Source organism: Lytechinus variegatus, chromosome 5 (genome assembly GCF_018143015.1).
Source record: "Lytechinus variegatus isolate NC3 chromosome 5, Lvar_3.0, whole genome shotgun sequence".
Taxonomy (NCBI): Eukaryota; Metazoa; Echinodermata; class Echinoidea; order Temnopleuroida; family Toxopneustidae; genus Lytechinus; species Lytechinus variegatus.
Genome location: NC_054744.1, coordinates 48523231 through 48544514, shown reverse-complemented (window position 1 = coordinate 48544514; position 21284 = coordinate 48523231). Strand labels below are relative to the sequence as shown.

The 21284-nt window shown below is 36.0% G+C and overlaps 1 protein-coding gene across 3 annotated transcripts in view; it reads left to right on the top strand.

Moving 5' to 3' along the window:
• LOC121416354 (peptidyl-glycine alpha-amidating monooxygenase B-like) overlaps positions 1–21284 on the top strand; it is a 56748-nt gene that overhangs the window by 7921 nt on the left and 27543 nt on the right. For all 3 annotated transcript variants that reach the window (XM_041609928.1, XM_041609926.1, XM_041609927.1), the window contains exons 3-10: positions 3589–3643; positions 4224–4314; positions 5240–5325; positions 8041–8127; positions 13707–13755; positions 18363–18430; positions 19249–19409; positions 20756–20856. In XM_041609928.1, coding sequence (XP_041465862.1) covers positions 3589–3643; positions 4224–4314; positions 5240–5325; positions 8041–8127; positions 13707–13755; positions 18363–18430; positions 19249–19409; positions 20756–20856 — 698 coding nt within the window. The remainder of the gene's footprint in view (positions 1–3588; positions 3644–4223; positions 4315–5239; positions 5326–8040; positions 8128–13706; positions 13756–18362; positions 18431–19248; positions 19410–20755; positions 20857–21284) is intronic.

Here is a 21284-nt window from a genome sequence, read left to right as displayed (position 1 = left end):
GGGAAATAATAGTCCGGGGGGGGGTAATTTTCTGGGGGGTACATGTAGTTGTCCGGGGGGTAGTTGTCCGGGGAATAACTGTCCGGGAGTAATTGTTCTCGGGGGTAATTGTCCTCGGGGGTAAATGTCTGGGGGGTAGTTGTCCTGGGGATAATTGTTCTGGGGGTAGTTGTCCGGGGGATAACTGTCCAGGGGGGTAATTGTCCTCGGGGGGGTGATTGTCCGGGGGGGGGGGGTAATTGTCCTAGAACCCTTTCAGAGTATTCTCAACTTTAAAAAAATGTTCTAAAAATTGTCTTTTTTTCTGCGTCCTATATGTAATGGCACATCTCTTTCTCTAGAAGGTCAAGGTCACATGTCACCATTTTTTGTGTTCTGTTTACCATCATGAGGGTGTTCAATCTAATCAAAGTCATTAAACACTATTTTTCACGTCATTAAACCCTCTGAAATGTCCCTTACATGTACGTAACGCGGGCGAATTCTTGGACTTGCCCAGTTATCTTTGGTGCGATATGAATGCCCCAAATAAATGTTGAATTTTTAAATTTCATTTATAAAAATTTGATATGCTAATTTATGCTAATTTAGGGCACCTATTTTAACAGTTTAACAGTTTATGTTAATTTGTCTTGTTTTATCCATATATGTTTGATTTTTCTGTACTTGTATTTTAGTGTTTTCTTTTGTTCCACTTTATATGTTTGTCATTTTGCCTCCGAAGAAGATCCTGCTAGGATCGAAAGCTTAGGCCCCTTTTGACTCTCTAATTTACTCCATTGGCTCTTTTTTTTAGATACAGTGTAAGCAGTTTTCAGCAGCTTCTTTTGCCATTGATCTCCTTTTCTGCTGTTGTATCACTCCCATGTGATCCTCCTTATCTAATTTGTCTTGTTTTATCCATATATGTTTGATTTTTCTGTACTTGTATTTTAGTGTTTTCTTTTGTTCCACTTTATATGTTTGTCATTTTGCCTCCGAAGACGATTCTGCTAGGATCGAAAGCTTAGGCCCCTTTTGACTCTCTAATTTACTCCATTGGCTCTTTTTTTTAGATAAGCAGTTTTCAGCAGCTTCTTTTGCCATTGATCTCCTTTTCTGCTGTTGTATCACTCCCATGTGATCCTCCTTATCTAATTTGTCTTGTTTTATCCATATATGTTTGATTTTTCTGTACTTGTATTTTAGTGTTTTCTTTTGTTCCACTTTATATGTTTGTCATTTTGCCTCCGAAGACGATTCTGCTAGGATCGAAAGCTTAGGCCCCTTTTGACTCTCTAATTTACTCCATTGGCTCTTTTTTTAGATAAGCAGTTTTCAGCAGCTTCTTTTGCCAGTTTATGTTACAATTTATTTGGATGTTTGGGATAAAAAGAAGCATAATTATATATTTTACAAAAAAATGTTTTATGGTTTTGTAAACTATTAAAATTTAATATCCCGGGGGTACCCATCTCAACATCTACTAGTATGTGTTTTTTTTATTCATGAAATTAATTATTTATAATTTATTTTCCCAGCAATTGAATGCTCCAGTCTTCATGGTTTAGGTATACATGGTTTACTTCTGCTATTATTATTTTGATTATTTTTAATCATGCTTTTTTGTGACTAAGGCTTTGATATGAAGGGTTTCTACATACTTAAGAAGCCTTTTGTGAAATTTAGGAAGCTTTTTGTGAAATGGGTTTGGTGTTAAAGATCTACATGTATCTAATAGTGGTTGGTGGATAAAGTTATTCTCGAGGTTCTCGAGAGAAACGGGCCCCCAGGAGTAAGCTGGCTTGTAGTGTACATGGACATCCCATATTTATAAACTTAAATTAATACATGAATACCAAATTAATTCTGTCCTGTGGTCAATTTATTTGCTTTCATCATGACCTACATGTCCTTTTGATGTGTCGGCCTTACACTGTACAGTAGGCCCTACATTGTACAGTGCTTGACCATGCATCATGTATATAAAATTGATTTTATAATGCCACACACATTCCCTTCTCTCCGGGAATCAGTACTCAATCACAAAACTGTGTAAACAGCATGCACTGGAGGACCAATGATGTCATATTGATATCACCATGGAAACTGTTCTACATGATGGTCACTGAGTAGATGGGTGTATAATGCTCCTGTATATTTTGCTAAATATTGTTTTATCTTGACAGGCTTGTGTGAATTTCATCATGCATACTGCACATTATGTATGCAGGTGTACCAAAGGTACTGATTATTGTCTCGCCTGCTTAGCGGAGCGAGACATACAATGTAGCCTATCACTATTTCCGGCGTCGGCGGCGTCATCAACAATTGTGTTCTACACCCAATAACTTCCTATAGCTTCGAGGTGGGATCACCAAATTCATACCAAAGGTCCATCTCCTGAAGGCACAGGTCAAGTTCGAATATGAGTCGAATTTGAATAAGGTCAAAGGTCAATGAATTTTCCATGACTGGCACTGTGCTGTGTTGTACACCCAATAACTTTCTATAGCTTCGAGGTGAGATCGCCAAATTCATTACAGAGGTCCATCTCTTGAAGGTGCAGGTCAAGTTCAAATGTGAGACGAATTTGAATAAGGTCAAAGGTCAATGAACTTTCCATGACTGGCACTGGCTGTGCTGTACACAGAATACTTTCTATATCTTTGAGGTAGGATTGCCAAATTCATACAAGAGGTCCATCTCTTGAAGGTGCAGGTCAAGTTCAAATGTGAGTTGAATTTGATCAAGGTCAAAGGTCAATGAACTTTCCATGACTGGCACTGCTGTGTTGTACACATAATAAATTTTTATATCTTCGAGGTAGGATTGCCAAATTCATACTAGAGGTCCATATCTTGAAGGTGCATGCATGTCAAATTCGAATGCGAGGTGAATTTAATTAAGGTCAAAGGTCAATGAACTTTCAATGACTGGCACTGTGCTGTGTTGTACACACAATAACTTTCTATAGCTTTGAAACAGGTATTAAAGATATCTGACTGTTACTGTATGTTCGGATGCTTTTTGTATGATCTTTTTGTTCCATTAATGACATGACCTACATGTACATGTATAGTTTTGACATGCAGTCTCTTCATGACTGCAATATGCAGGCGAGACAAGTCAGACAACACTTGGCGTTTGCCTTGTAAAAAGAAAGATTTGCTTGGTATTAAAACAAACCTGGTAATTTTGCAAAGTTTAAAGGTCTTCGTTCTTTTATATTTGTTACTTTCTCAAGGCCAATGGCATACATTGTACTTTTAATATGCAGTTCATATTTTCATTGCAATTTCTTGAATTGTATATGTCCTATGTTGTAAAATTGTGTTTTGGTATAAGTCAATAAAAGAAACATGAAACAAAATGAAATGAAATGGAGTAGATTACGAACCCAAACACTGTTCAAATATTGTGAGGTACTGAGGTACATGTACATACTTGTAGGCCTACATGAGCAATGTACATGTATGATGAAACCTTAGATTAATTTGATCTTGGGCAACTCCTCTCATCATAAAGGTAAAAATGTGATTTTTTTTGTGCAGGTTATGTGTATGGCATGTATATATATTATAATTTACTTTCACATTCCTCTTTCAGCCTGAAGAGTATCTCTGCTATGCTTTAGCTGCTCCACCAAGAGATTCTTATATTGGTAAGTCCTACAACAATTGTCTGCTCATATTACTAACCCTAGTCTGACAAGTTGATGCTCCAATTAATAATTCTTCAGTACAAAGTTGCAATCTGGATAATCTAAATTTAATTACTTTTTTCTCTGTAATTTTTTAAAGTTGCAAAGGGGATTAACACTTCATTTTGTTTGTGGAAAAAAAAGTATAGAAACATGTTGATGAGAAGTTTGATTAGTCATTATATTCATTTCCATTTGAGCTGGCAAAACCATAAGGCATCAATGCTCCCAAACTACTGAACAATATTCCATTTTCTATAAAAGCAGAGTAAAACAAACCTGTTATCAGCCGAGGGCACTACAAATCATTTCCCTTCAATATCAAGAATAAGGCCTTCTAAAAATCCACCCAATCTAAATTTTTTTACAGCCAATGTTTGGCTCACTCAAAACCTTTATTTTGTTATGGCCATCAAATTTATTAGTTAGTGATACACGTGTAGAAGCACATGTGTCTTTAAAATGTAAAAAAAATACATACTTGTACTACATATTCAGATCTAGCATGATTGATTTTATTTTAATTTGTTGAAATTTACAGTAAGTTTTGAGCCGAGAGCATCGATGAAAACCATACATCACATGCTTGTATATGGATGTACAAATATACCTAACAATGAAGGGGAAGTTGAGTAAGTATCATTCTTTATCGTATTGTTTCTGTAATGCTCTCCATGATGGCAAGAAATAACAAAAATGAAAGAGTGCACTTGTATTTTAATTGAATGATACATTTCTTTTGTCAAATATTATCTTTACCAGAATAAAACATACCAAATCATTTCACAGTACTTTATACTAGGTTTTCTTTTGCTTTTCGTTTGTTTTGCTTTTAAATAATTTGTTTTGTTTAGTGTATTGGTATATGGGAGCTACATGTACATGTAGGAGTTGCTTATTTTAAATTGTATTCGGTTTACAAACTTTTAGTCAGTTTTACATGTCTCCTCTCTTAAAACCTGATTGTTCTAGGATCCATATTGCTGCATTAGCCAAACACAGCAATACACCACCTATTAATCACACCATACACAGCAATATATTTGGTTGCAATCACACTTTGCCTTTGAGCTCAATCAGAACTCATACAAAGTTGCAGGCAGGATTTCAAGCAAGGTGTTGCGAGCTAGAACAAGGTAATTCATGGTTAATGGATCACAAACACTGTGTTAATATCTGCCGCTCGCTGTTGATCGTGCTTGCTTGTTTCCACTTGTATTGGTTGTATAAATTTTGGTTGTGTCTGGTTGCGTTCAGTTGGGAATGTTTCTAAAACTTTCAAACTACTGCTCAGCGGAGCTGGTCTGCAGATTGACTTCTTATTGACACGTTAAATACTGCGTTGTGTTGCATTGACCGTGTTAGTCTGTTTTCAGCCAAGCTGCAGCTGAATGCAAGCCCAAAATGCAAAGGGGTGAGCCAGGCTTCATAAGTGACATTCTCCTAATTCTGAATTTTTTTCATATTATTGGGTGACGGTATCTACCATGTTTAATACTACATGTACATCTATGCACTAATGAAGTCACTTTTATTATTTACCTTCATTTTTTTCAGTAAATGTCAGGGGAGTCCTTGTTTAGGGAAGAGTAACATCATGTTTGGATGGGCTAGAGATGCTGCATCTCCCAATATACCTCAAGGTGAGAGAAATTGTATTATTGATCACACTTTTCTAATGATGATACTACATGTAGGTCATGTAATTTTGTAGTATTATTTGGTTAAAGTTTATATGCTTTTGCTTCTTTATTAGTGTAGGTTATGAATGATTCTGACGATGCTCTTGAATGAATGTTATTTACAGTACACTACTAATAATATAAAATTATTAACAAAATTACAGCTTTTTTAAAGTTTGATTTTTTATGGGGATTACTCGGGATCAAAAAATGTGATAACGATACTCTTCCATTGTTTTCTATTATGTGATAGATCTGTACAATGTGAATGTTTTTAGCCATGTGCTATACAGTAGGAGAAGGCGGGGTAAGTTGAGCATAGGGGCAAGTTGAGCCACCACCCCCAGGCCAATAATGAATGAGTGAGACATTGTGGTGGTGTCATGTATTGATGACCCATAGCATAACCCCTAACCCCACCACATTGTTTTCCACTTTGAAACAAAAAGTAGTTTTTTAGAGGGATGAATTTCAGCTAAAAAAGTAAAATAGAGTGTGAAATAGATAAGTACTAATTCTTACACACGTCTTTAAACATACATGTAGTAAAGACATGATAACAACATTGTTAGTCCAGGTATGGATCTTCATTCTTGTCATATAGTCTTTTATATGATGGATGCATAATAAATGTGTGGATACAAAATTATCGCACTAAGTTCGGACTGGGGTAAGTTGAGCCAAACAGCATGGGGCAAGTTGAGCCATGGTAATTCTTATGGAAATGTATCTTAAAAACAAACCATAAAAATTGATTGAAATGCAGGCTGAAAGGAGCAAATTTACATGACTGCTCTTTTCCTTTTAAATGATGTTAGTATTTATAGAGAATTAGCAAGTGAAAAGACTTCAAACAAAAAATTGACATGCGGGTTCTCCCCCCATACATTTTGTACGTAGTTTTTGTGGCTCAACTTACCCTAGAAGGTGGCACAACTTACCCCATATATGGGGCAAGTTGAGCCATTTGACATCGTTTTTTTTCAAAGGTCACGATGACTTTCAGTGTGGGGGTAGAAAGTTATATGTAGGTGAAAAAAATTTCCTAAGAATCAAATTTAAAGGCAAGGTCCTTATTTCTACAATAGTACTAGTCATATCAATTCTAACATGCAAAATGCAAAAAGTGTCACAACTTACCCCGCCTTCCCCTACTTGTTCATATGTTGAAGGAACTATTATGACAAGTGACATTGCTGGCCATTATTTTGATGTGCAAGTACTTTGAAGGGATCCAGGGGGTGTTTCACAAAGATTTAAGTATGATCTACATGTAATTGCACTTAAATGCCGACACGTACATGATATGCAATGCACAATCTTATTGATTAATACGCAGTAGTGTGCGTCCATTTGCCATGATCTGACCAATGCGGTGATGTCTTTTATACCGCACGCAACTAGGCATTTAACTGCGACTCTACATGTAAGTCACACTTAAATCTTTGTGAAACACCCCTCTGGAGTTAAGAGTATTCTTTCATGAATCTTTGTATCAAATGTTTCAAAATTTAATTATACTTGAAAGCTACATTCATGTACATATAGTAGCAGACATAGAGCTACCAAGTAGTTAAAGTTCTCAGTATTTAGTACTGAAAATAATAGGAATACTGATGGTTTCATGCAATTCTAAAGTTCAATTTTACATGGTATGAGTTGTCCTATGGTATTTCTTTGAAAATACTGATTTCCTCACCAAAATACTGATTTTCAGCTTTAAAATATATGGAAATATTCATGTTCAGGTTGGCAGCTGTGCAGACGGCTACAATTGCCCATGCTACTAGACTGCCAGCTTATTTTCTCATTTGAGAATTAAAAAAAATCATAATTTATTTTAGGAGTTGTCTGAAAAGGCAGGGAGATTCCATATGGAGAGCATGCATAATGTATAGTAGTGACAAAGGGGTCCTGTTTTACATGTTCACATGCATTTAGCAGCAGTTTTCACTGAAGAGCATAGTAGCTTTACTGTATCTATCCAAGGATGCACAATTTCAAATTATGCTGCCCTTAATATTATTTCATTTCAATACAATGTGCTCTTGTCTTGTTTTCATCCCTCTCAATCACACATAACAGGACAAAAAATGTGAGATAAAGAAAGATAGGAGCGGGGGGGGGGGGGGGGGGGGGGGTAGAAAATAATAATCCAATCTAATCCCAGTATAAAGTGCCAAAATGAAGTTGCCTTTATCAAGGCACTTCTGAAACCACTCTAAATTTACATAAATGTCTACTGAAAAGGGTGAAGGTGCCATAGACATGTGTACAAACTATTGTCCAACAAAAATATCAATGATAGCATTCCCAAACTAAGCTCCTTATTTTAAAATCAGTGGCCTGTAATAAACTTGGGTCATGATCTAAACCTATTCTAAAATTCTAAAATTCTTTGAAGCCGAAACTGCCACAAGAATAATTTGGTTAAAATTGCATGTTTACTTTGTTTAATGTATACTCTTTCATCATGCTTTAACTGCGAAAAAAAATACCATTTATAGTTATTACATGTAATCCCCAGTCAGTATAAATGATCAGAGTGAGTTGGAAAATTGCACTTATACTGCGAGATAGTTGTATCACTAACTTTAGACTAGTGATAACCTGATACACTGTATGAATATCAGAATATAACTTTTTATGTACGTGTATTGCTTTTGTTTCATATAGGTGTTGGTTTCTATGTGGGCGGGGAGAGTGGTATCAACTATATCATGATTCAAATGCACTATGGAGACAAACTGGATCACCTAACAGGTATTCTCTCATTCCTATATACTTTGTAAGAGATTATTTGGTTCCTGTAGACAATTGGTTTTAGTGGTCATAATAATGCTGATATCACTGACATAAAAAGCCAGTAATGTCATTTTATAAATCATTTGAATATGGCTTCTTGCATTGTTTCAATCATTCTTGAAGATCCTTTCTTGATCTGATCAATCACACTCATAAAAGACAGTACACTGACTAGATATTCCTCATTACACCAATATTACCAAGCCTTGTCAGCAGGGGAATATACATGTACATGTACCTACTGAAATTCCCTTCAAATATCTGACTTTTTCTGTTTGCTATAAACTTGACTTGATGTAGAGCAGGTAATAATGGACCCGTCTATCATGAGGAGAGAAGTCATTAGAGATGTGGACATGTTGTGTAGGGGTTTGGGTGTCTGGGCATGGGAAACACCATTTCTCTGACATTCTCTGATAGGAGGGGGGCATTGCAATCGTTTCCATTTCAAGGTTGTGGGTATACTCACCTGCATGGGGGTATGATTTCAGCACTGGTTCTGTTCCTAGATACAGTGTACATATAGATTATGTTTAAAGTATTTAACATTGATTTGATTTTATATTTTTGAGAAGAATATTTAAATAATACAGTACATGTAATTGGAATTTGACAGTAAAATTATGTTTCTAATACTTGTACTACATTGTACAGGTCTCAGCCTCAGTTTTAATCTTAGATATTTTGCTGTAATAAATGTAGTCCATGCATGTGTCTATTTTGTTTGTGCCATTTCACTTTTGTTTATTAAAGAAAATGCATTAGGAAAATTATTTTGCATGAATGTATATTTGGCACTATTTTTTTAAAATCTAGATCAGCAGTGAAAGCACTCAGCTCAAATGACTTCTGCTTTATATCGGTTTACCATGGAGATGAATTTACTATGGAAGCCCCTAATTTAATTATATTCCTAGCAAGTTTCTTTGAATTAGAAATGGCTGCATTACATATCCTTTCCCCCAAGACAGATCTGTAAGTGTGATAAAACTTATTTTCTAGCAACCAATTTCCCTTCATTGCTTTCATCTTGGAATACAGCCATCACCGTGATGCTGCAATAATTTGTACAGTCAAAATTCTCTCTTATGACGGTCTCATTCATAGCTCTGCAAACTACATGAGTAGGGACATGCATGTACAATGGCACTCTAAAACAGAACAAAACAAAAATCCTGTATACATTAAAGTACATGTACATATGCATGCACTTTTAGGTACATGAAATTCATCATAATAATAAACTGGATTTGTGAAGCACTTATGCCTGAGGATACAAAGTGCTGCTATTATTACCCTGGCTTTAGCTCGAGCTACCATCACCAGTGCTCGGTGCACGCAAGGAATTAACCCTGCTGGGTAGGGGAGATCGGGGTAAGTTGGAATGCGGGATAAGTTGAAACATTGTAATTTTCTTTTTAACGCCTGTAAAATAAATTTATGCAATACTGCCCTCAAATTATTGCTATTGATAAAACAACACTCTTGTATTTTTATTAGCAATAAATTGAGGGCTGTATTTCATTAATTCATTTTACATGCTTAAAAGAAAATTACAATGTTACAGTTTACCCTGCGTTCCAACTAACCCTGATCTCCCCTACCCATCTAAATACCAATTTACTACAACTTCTTTAAGGTGCCCTTTAATTACGTTTCAATCACACTATATTGCATTGTTCTTATACATATCAATTTCAATATGCTTTTTCTATATGAATTATTGCTTGTATTAATATAATAATCTATATACATGTTTTTATTCTTGGGGTGTTTACATACAGGTCCAGGTCGGGAAGGATAGCCTGCGGGCTAGTTATTTATTAAACTTTTTTCTTTTCCAGGCAACCTGGACTTGTTCTGCAAACATCCCTTTCCACTCTGTAATTGTATTTTCTCCTGTAAATTGATTGTAAACTCTTTTTTGTTGAAATGCCGAATAAAATAATAATAATAACCTCAACGGGGTCGAGTACAGCTCAGTGGGGATAAATTTCTTGCTGAAGGAAAACACGCCATGGCTAGGACCCACGGTCCTCTGTTTGAGAGGCGAGAGTCAGAACCCCTAGACCCCCACCCCGCCCCGCATGTACATACAGTTGAGGCAAAAGTTAATAAAAACACATTAGGCAGCATATGTCATGATTTACCGGCTACTTCGGAAAAATTGGCTTAGTCTGATTTTTCACTTTCATGGAATTGGTGACATCACAAGGAAGAACTTTCAACTTGGTGACAAATTTCTAATGGTCATATTGAACATGTTAGGGGTCAAAATAAGGTCAATAGGGGTCAATTTTTTAAATTGGTTCAATTATGTCGAGTGACACATCAAATTGTTTGTCTTGTTATACTGAACAAAAAACTGTACATAACCATATACTCTTGACCTCCCGATAAAAAGTTATGACCAGAAATGTCAAAGGTCAACGAACTTTCGTTAAATAGCAAATTACACTGAAGGTGTTAAGAAAGTTAATTTTTTCTGTGTTTTTATGCATGTGTGTACTTTTTATTTTCGATTTTGATAAGTCCATCGTCAGAAGTCCTTATCCAGAAGATATATTAAAGGGTCAAGACAAGGTCAGGAAAAGGTCAAAAGGTCAACAAACTTTCATTGGAAGCCAAAATACACGTCTAAAAGCGGTTAGAAGTTTAGAAGTCTTATTTTTCGTGGGTTCTTTACTTTAAGTCTATATCTAAGAAGACATTTTATATATTTGAGTCATGCAAATGTGCTTATTAAGGAACAAAAGAGATAAACAGAGATAGACGTCAAATGCATTCAGTGTGGTATCATCGTATTGCAGGAACACCTTGGAACGACTTGACAAACCCTATGCCCTTAAAATCTTATCATCTTCATGATGTGATAAGTGCAACCAGGGAGTTATTTTTACTTAGGAATTCAATTCAAGTTTAATTCATTTTCAATTTACTAGTCTTTGATATGTAAAGAAATACTTATTTCATTTTCTTTGTACAGAATATCTTAATTAACAGAAATTATTGTAATGTTTTGGAGTATAAGTATAATACTATGTTAACAGAATAAACACATGGATTTATCAGTGCTCCCAGCTCCTAAGAAAGATGCCTAACATTTAATTTGAATTATCTTGTGAATAAGATAATGAGGTTAGGATTGAGGATGATAAGTTGGGCTCCAAGCCTCCAATTGCTCCTCAAGTATGATGGTTATATTATTTCTGACAAAGAAGCAACATCTTGTTGGCATGCTCATTGTAGTCATGGGTGTCCATTATGCTGATATGATATATTCTGACCAGTACTCGATCTCTGGAGCCAAGAAGGACTACACAATTATGGTGCATGTGCTGTTCTGAGCTTTTTGCATTTTGTAAAGTGAAATTTAAGAATTTCGTGCAAACTTTTGGTCAGTTATATTTATTTTTCAGTAAAAATGCAAGTCTTCACAATTTCTGGGGGCAGCTGCCCCCCCCCCCCCCCCCCTTTCCGCTGCGGTATGAACGTGGTTTACCTCAATGGCATATGTGATTATTCTTTCTTGTAACATCCAGGTAATTCAGCAAGTAGGAAAAAACAAGAACGACAAAAGAACACAAACAAAATCTGCATCTGGTATTAAGTATAGTTTCATTTTGTATGCTCTGGAAAAACATACTTGATAAATTATTACAAGTCGTATAAAGGCAACACATAATCAGGAATGTGTAGTCCTTCTTGGCTCCAGAGATTGAGTAATGGTCAGAAGCATGATGGACATCCGTAAATGACTACAATGAGCATGCTTGCACGATGTCGCGTCTTTGTCAGAAATAATATAACAGTAACACATTAAAATTAATTAAGGAGCAGTTGGAGTCCAACTTATCATATCATCCTCAATCCTATACCTCATTATCTTCTTCGTAAGTTAATCCAAATAAGATGTTAGGCATCTTTCCTTGGAGCTGGGAGCACTGATCAATCGATGTGTCTGTTAACATATTGCACATATATACCCAATACATTACATACTTTCTATGATTAAAATATTATGTACAAAGCAAATGGATGAAATGTATCTTTACATATCAAAGACTAGTAAATTGAAAATAAATCGAACTTGACTTGAATTCCTAAATCAAGAAACTCGGAAAGAGCTGGTTGCACTTATAACATCATTAAGATGATATGACTTTAAAGGACATTAGGGTTTGTCAAGTTGTTTCAAAGTATTCCTGCAATACCATGATACCACACTGAATGTATTCGATGTACGCCTATCTGTTTATCCATTTTGTTCCTAAATAAGCACATTTGACCCCTTTATATAAAATGTCTTCTTAGATATAAACTTTTCACAATAACGAACCCACAAAAAATCAGACTTCTAAACTTAGACGTGTATTTTGGCTTCCAATGAAAGTTTGTTGAACTTTTGACCTTTCCCTGACCTTGTCTTGACCCTTTATATCTTCTGGATAAGGACTTCTGAGGATGGAATTATCAAAATCGAAAATAAAAAAGTATACACATGCATAAAAACACGGAAATTGAGCTTTTTTAACACCTTCAGTGTAATTTGCTATTCAACGAAAGTTCGTTGACCTTTTGACATTTCCGGTCATAACTTTTTAAACGGGAGGTTGTGGACAGTTTTTTGTTCAGTATAACAAGACAAACAATTTGATGTGTCACTTGACCGAATTGGGGCAATTCAAAAAATTGACCCCTAATGACCCCCATTTTGACCACTAACATGGTCAAGATGACCTTTAGAAATTTGTCACCAAGTTGAAAGTTGTTCCTTGTGATGCCACCAATCACGTAAAAGTGAAAAATCAGACTCGGCCAATTTGTCGAAGTAAATTACATATGCTGCCTGACTACATGGATTTAAGTGAAATTTGTTCGCTTGCCAAACATTGTAAAATTGACTATATCTTCAGGTACATGACAAATCTGGTATCAAATGAAAGAGCATATTATTCCTTTCACATGATTGGGATGCCGTTGGGAATCAAAGTACATGTAATTGCCTAAAAGTTTGATCTATCATATAACCTTGTTGATATTTAAAAAAATCTTGCTTTTAAAATAAAGTTGACATTATATGAAGCTACTTGTAGTGTCCTTTAGATTTCAGAGAAACTTTTCCTAAACTTTGTGTTGCAGTTTGCAAGTTGCAAATGCAAAGTGACTCATTTCTCTGGTTATTCTGTTGGTATTTAAACAGTACTTATCATCTTGTCAACACTCTGCACATATCAGTCATTTGCATCTGAATGTGTGAGAGGGTTAAAAACTTAGTCTAGAATATAGCATGAGTGGCCATGCATTGTAATATGTACAGAAAATGGGAAAATATTGGGATATCTGGCTACTGTGAGCAAAACTAACAGCCAAAATTCTCTGACTCGTACATGTAATTCCGTTACCACGGAATTGCCCTACAAGTTCTTATATTCTAACGGTCATATTTTGTTTAAGAAACCAATGATTTATGAATGATGTGCATGAATCTGTGTGAATCTATGTAATCTTTTCTCCTCCTCTTTCTCTTCCCTTAGGAACGTCTGGTGATCACTCAGGCATCTCTCTTACAATGACTCATACTCCGTAAGTATCATCTTGTCCACACTGCTGAAATCTGATACCTAGAGGGGAAAATTGTGTGCTTCACATGTTTGTTTGCACTTGTATGAGAGTTGATGATTGTGTACTGCTAGATACCGTCATTTGCCTTTTTAATATGTTCCATGCTCCAAACAGACAATACCATGTTGTTTGTTGTGATACATGTGGGATAATAGCTGTACTATTTGAAACTAGTTTTCATCATTTCCATTAGGAAATTAGCATATGGTTTAACTGTGCGATGAGCTTTATTTTATTTAGTTTAAGCTAATCCACACAAACCCTGTGTTGAAATGATGGGAAGCTGAAAATGTCAAATTTAAACATTGTACAGTGTATTTTTTCAAAGTAAGTGTGCTCATGTTATTACATTTATTATTTCCAGTTTTATTTCAACAGGGTATCTCCAGTTTTACAAAATGCTATCACTGAGGGCCCTTCACAATAAATATCAATGTATATGGCAGACAAGATATAGCAATATATACATGTACATGTACATATGAACATAAAATTGTTTTTACAATAAAGGCTTACAATGAAAATGTTGGTTCATCATTGGTGATACCACATATTTGGATTGAGAGGGGAAAGAGAGGGAGAAAGTGAGAGAGAATAAGATTAGGGGAGGTGTGGGGAAGAGAAAGAGAGAGGGATTGGTTAGAGTGGGAAGAAAAGGGGTAGCTTTTGGAGGGTTGAAAAGGTGTGATACAACCATCCACACTCGATAATAAACATAATCAGAATGTAAACAAAATTAACGACTCAAAAAGATTAAACAATTACTATTATTCAACATCCTGAATAACACATAATAGGCTAAATGAGTAGGTGAAGCTGATCTCCTCTTTCATGAAGCACTAAAAAGAAGATTTAATTTCTTTGTTCCTAAGTACTGAAGTGTTCTGTTCTTTTACCACTCTCCATAGCAATTACACCTGTTTGTTGGAGGGATTCAATTGATCTTGAATGTGTTTGAATCGTGTATTTGGGTTTGGTAAAACGTTGGCTTAAATACATCATCATCTGTACGGGAGAGTAGGTAGTCCTGTGGATCTCCCAGTCGTAAACACTTGATGCATGATTATAAGTCTAAACAGTACCATGCGGGCGTGGATGTCAGACAATTTCAAAATATTTGGTAGACCAAAAAGAATTTAATCCACGCTGATACTGGAAGACATTACTAGTGTTGCAGGCAAACTATTCCATGCTTGGATCCCTCTTTTAATGAAAATTTGCTGCAGACGTTCAACCGACAGTGAGTTGTGAACAGTTTGAAGGGATGACTTCTTGTTCCCTGACACTGGGACCTCATGAAGAGGGATTCTGGATCGACTCAGTCTATAGTTACCATGCAATATTTTAAATACTTGTATCATGTCCCCTCGTTCTCAGTAATGTAAGGAGTACACATTTAGTTTCACAAGTCTTTCACTATAGGATAAGGAGCTAAATCCTGGAAATAGTCTTGTTGCTCTACGTTGAATAGATTCAATCCTTCTATCATCGGTGATGAATGTAGGGCTCCACACAACACTACAATACTCCAAATGTGGTCGAACAAGAGCCTTGTACAGGGGCAGGAATATATCCGGTTTAATGTTCACAAACTATGCACGTTTGATGATGCCCAATATTTGGTTAGTTTTTTTTTATAGATGCAGATACATGTTGATGAAATGTGACTTTGCTATCAATGAGAACACTGAAATCCCTCTCACAGTTGACATCAACCAGTGAACAATTATCCATAGAGTGTGAACGATGGATATTGTTATTTGCTATATGAAGAGTCTTACATTTATCAGAGTTCAGAGGAAGCTGCCATGAGAGTGACCATTTCTCAATGCCATTCAAATCATCTTGCAGTGATTGACTACAGTCAGAATTTGGTACTCTGGCATATATCTTAGCGTTGTCAGCGTATAATAGTGTAGAGCTTGAAGTAACATTTAGCAGATCCTTTACATACATGTACATAACAAAGAGGGTTGGCCCGAGCACACTACCCTGCAGTATGCCACTAAGTACTTGTTTGCAATCCGAGTTATGATCGTCAACAACAACGCGCTGTAAACGTTCAGAAAGAAAGGCCTTGACCCATGTTAAAAGGGGATCAAGTATTCCAAAAGATTCAACTTTTCTTATGAGTCTGGTGTGTGGAACAGAGTCAAAGGCTTTTCTGAAGTCCAGGTATATCACGTCAACAGGATCACCACAATCGATACTTCTGGTCCAATCTTCAAGCTGGCAAAGCAACTGTGTCGTACATGAACGGCAAGGTACAAATCCATGTTGTGCTTCACAAAACGGCTGCTGATGACTCATGTGCTTGGCAATGGCGTCTCTCAGAATGGATTCCATAACTTTCACCACCAAAGACGAGAGACTTATGGGCCGGTAGTTACCAGCATCCTTTCTGCTACCTTTCTTGAAGATGGCATTAATATTTGCTGCCTTCCATTCTAAAGGGAGGACACGTTCCATTAGTGACAAAATTCCATTAGTTGAAAATCATGGTAAGTGGTTCACTAATCTGGTCTGCCAGTTACTTTAATACACGTGGATGCAATTTGTCCAGTCCAGCTGATTTACTATTCTTTAACAATAATAGCTTCTTTTTCACAGCAGCAGGTGGAAAAGTAACAGTGTCAAGCAAAATGTCATGTGAATACGCAAAGGGAGCTTGTATACATGAAGTATCTTCAAAAGTAAAAACACTACTAAATTATAGATTTAATTCATCAGCTTTCTCCTAATGTAAGTAGCTGTTGATCCATTACTTTTAGATACATGTAGGTTGCCTATTTTGCTTCTACTCTTCGTCTTGCTGTTAAGATATCTCCAAAAAGATTTGGGATTAGATTTGACTTCCGATGCAAGCTGAAGTTCAAAGTTATTGCACAGATCCTGAGTCATATCTCGTAGAGAGTTTCGTGCACGAGCATAAACATTGTAATCGACAGAACTCCTATAATCTAAGTATCTTTTCCACAATCTCTGCTTCTTCTTTGAGAGAGTCAAAGCCTCGTGAGTGATAGAAATGTTTCTCTTTCTACATTTACCTTTCACACGTTTGGGAGTATTTGCTTCCATACATCAATGAAGTTTGGCAGAAAAATGTTTCCCATGACTCATTGCAATTTAGATTGACAAGAATGGAGACAATCCATTGACACATTATAAACCTCACATAATCTATATGTGAATCCCATCTGGAGTGCATGTTTTTCCAATTTAGTGCTCATGGATATGGGTTCTGGGATGAGCCCCCAATATCATCCTGGCAAGTCTATTGTGGAGTTTTACAAGTCTAGCAACCAGACTTAACAATTGGACCAAACAACATCACAAAAGTTGAAAAGAGGCATTACTAGTGAGGTGTATAACAATTTGAACATGAAGTTTGGAATATATTCTTTCCCCAACCTTCTAAGAATTCCACTTCTTTTTTATATTTTCTTTGCTGTGACAGAATTTTCATGTAGATAGACTCCTAATTTTTTGAACTATGTCACTTTCAATTTCCTCTATTCATTTCAAGATGAATGTTGTTAAAGGAACCGAGGTGTTGCTTGGTGCCAAACACCATGAACTTAGATTTTGTAATATTGAGTGTTAGTTCATAGTCTTTCAGCCATGAGGAATCCTGTTTTGCATATTTTTAAGTCATTTTTACATGTTCCATCAAACAAAAGGATAAAATCATCTGCATACATATTCACTTTTATTTTGTTGGAGGTTTGGGTGACTGAGAGTGGTAAATTTACATGATATACATTATATTAAGGGGCCAATGATTGACCCCTATGGCACCCCATACTTGAGAGTATCCACTTGTGAGTTTTCCCCATTCATTTAGTAATCTGCTTTCTTTCATGGAAGTAAGAAGTAAACAAATCAAGTTCTAAGTCACATACTCCAGCGTCTTTGAGTACTTTAATACAATCTGACGATCCACTGTATCGAATGCCTTTTTCATGTCAAGGAATGTTGCACCAGTAACTTACCTGCATTCATGTTCATTAGGATAGATTGTCTTGGTATATGGTAATGCTTACAAATATTAAAAGTCTACTCTCTTTAGGGGCATTCCCTCTGTCTTGGAGCCATTCTGTAATGCTCAAAAAAATCGAAAAAAGTATCTGAATTCTGTAGTAAATGCTCGATAATATTGAAAAAATATTTGAATCAAAATCTTGAGATCAATCTCAATACTGGGAAGAAAAGATGTTTTCTTTCTTTTGATTTGTTTTTCATCCCCAGACATTTGTGAATGAATTGAGTATGATCCTATCAGCTGATAGATTGAACCTCTAATTTGAATTGAGTATGATCCTATCAGCTGGTAGATTGAACCTCTAATTTGAATTTATAGAATTTTATTTAGTCCAGAGTGCAGAATATGGGTCCTTGAGACTGTTTTATTGTTTCACGCTATTTGTACATCTCCCTTAGAATACAAACAGGCAATAGAATGCCCTTCAAGCCTCTGATGTATTGCACCAGCAAATACTGTACATGCTATTATTCTGAAATATATCTCTCAGTGGACTTTCATTCTGTTTTTTTTTTGTATGATACAGACAGCCATTCATTGGTGGAATTTACTTGCTTTGGTCTGGTGATATTAATATTCCTCCTCATTCTAAAAGTAAGTATTCATTTGAGTGATTTATTTTTATATTGTATAGTGTGCTATGATAAAGATTGAAATACCTACTCATAAATTACAGGTCATTGTAAACAGCCCTTCACCTTCTTCTTAATGTCATACTTTATTCTTTTTGTGAGAATAGTTTGTATATTAAAGGTGCTTACTACTGGTGTTTCAAAGCACACTGTGTTCTGTTAAATACTTGGGATTAAAAGAAAAATTCTATAAATGATTGAAAACAAGAGGTGACAATACACTTTTAATGATCACTGGTAAGGATAGGAAAATCTGTGAAAGTGTGAGGACCTGAAGATGGTATCATGTATGCCAGAATGTTTCAGGTCAGTGTAATTCAAAACTCAGTGATTGATTGTGGGGCTGATGTTTATGATTGACTATACACAATATTTAATGCAACCAATCCTAAAGATATTAAAGCCCAATGAATATGTCATAGGGCCCTGGTCAGACAAAGCTTAGACCTAGGTTGTCTATTATTGATAATCTATAGATAATTTTACTGTACTTGGTATTATAAGAAATGCAGCATAAGTATGGCACAGATCTACCAATCTTTGTAACAAAAGGATTAACACCTTTTGGCCTTTAGTGTATGTAGCATTTCTTTACAGCTTTCTCAATCTCACATTGTTTAGCCCATGTAGAAGTTCAAAAACTATAAAGAGAAATATGTTTCATAGAATAATTTGAATTGCTGCCAAAAGTGCCCAAGACTTTAGGAAATTTCTGAGATTAGAAGAGAAATTTCTGTTTTCCAGACACTCATGTTAATATTTATTTTGTTTTCTATCCAGATACTCATGTTGATATTGCTTGTAAGTATGACAGTTCTGCCAACATCCATCCATTTGCCTTCAGAGCTCATGCTCATGATCGTGGTAAAGTCATCACTGGTTATCTCATACGTAATGGTGAATGGACAGTCATTGCCAAAGGAAACCCTAAGTGGCCACAGGTATACCATCTTTTACTCTTTCCTTCCAAAGTGATCCTACTAACTTTCTGGGACAGATATGCACAGAGTTTCGTACTCATAACAAAACCTTTAACATATTAATATCTTGTGTGTCTTTGGTATGTGTGAGTTTGTAAAGGAGATGCGGAAGTAACCCATTTTTATGCCCCCGCAGGCGATGTCTGGAGGGGGCATTAAGCATTGTCCCTGTCCATACGTCCTTCCGTCTATCTGTCCGTCCGTCTGTCCCTCCACTTGGTTTTCACGCAATAACTCTAAAAATATTTAAAGGATTTTAAAAAATTTTGGTGTTTAGATAGATGACACCAAAATACAGGCTAGGTTCAAATTTGGAGTCCGCAGGTCAAAGGTCACAGCTCATTAAATGTACAAGTTGGTTTCCACATGATAACTTATGAAATATTCAAGAGATTAAACAAGATTTGGGTGTATATGTAGATGACAACAAAGTACAGGCTGGGTTCAAATTTGTAGTCAGCAGGTCAAAGGTCACAGCTAATTAAATATGCGAGTTGGTTTCCGCATGATAACTTCAATTATTAAAAGTAATTAAGTATTGAATGAATTTCTGATTCATGATAACTTCAATTATTAAAAGTAATTAAGTATTGAATGAATTTCTGATCCCGTTAGGCGGGGGATCTGTGTCATTTGGACACGTCAAATTTCTAGTTTTAATTATTATTTGCACATAATTTCTCAGGGTTGCAAGTAAGCAAATTGCAAAAAAACAATAAGCAAATGATGGGGCTCTTTTCTGTTCTAAGCATCTTACTCTATTGTAGGACCATCCTCCTACCATCTTCATCCATTACAAAGAGAGGTAATAAATCAAATTCCCCAGCATCAACAGTAGCTTTTTTATTTGTTCTGTGTTCTATGGGGTTGGCCATGGCAATTCTTCACTATCTGCTTTATCTTCCTGTATTATAAGGGTCCATATGGTCAAAACCAAATGATTTTGTATCTTGTAGTATCTATCCGAATACTGGGTCTCCTGGAAGGTCTCCTAATAATCTGAGAGCATTCTAGAAATATAATCTCTCAAGCCTGTATTCTTTTCTCTCTCACCTTGTGACATGGTCATGTTTTCAAAGTCCACTTGGTTCTTAGATACCAATAATGTATTTGTAAAATTGTTTTTAAGAATTACCAAAAATGAACTCTAAATTGACTGATGTGACTGAAAAAATGAGATATTGATTAAAAGTCCAGTTGAGAGATGTACCTAAATGTAAAGCCCAAGTTATTTATTTTTGTCTAAAACTTTCTGCATCCTTTGTATATACGTGTAATGATGATATTTATGTGTTTTGTTTTGTTAGGCCTTTTATCCCATTGAAGAATCCTATACTATTCAGCCTGGTGATATCCTTGCTGCTAGATGTACCTATGACTCGGACAAAGACGTCGCTACGTATGCAGGGTAAGCTAGACAATACAAGGCCTTTAGATGCCAGTCTTCATGCCGGGGCAACTTATCCTTCATGTCTCTTTTATTAGCATTGGGGATTGCATTGTTCAGCACACAGTTGAGCATTAACACTATCCAGGCCGGGGGGGGGCCTCCCAGGAGGCCCTCCCCCCTCAACGATTCGCGCAATATTTTCGCCGTGCGAAATTTCTTGACCGCGCCACTCGCTGGCTTTTTACTTTCAAGTCTTGCATAACTTTTGAAACCGATTTCGGTCACCCGAGTACGCGGTTTCGAAATTACGCAACATTATGCAAGTGCATGTTAGACCCAAAATTGCTCAAAGACGTGATTTCGTGTACAAAGTCAATGCAAATTGTGTTTTCAACCAAAAATCATAAATGTATGATAATCATTATTTTTTGTTTTGCTGGTCCAAA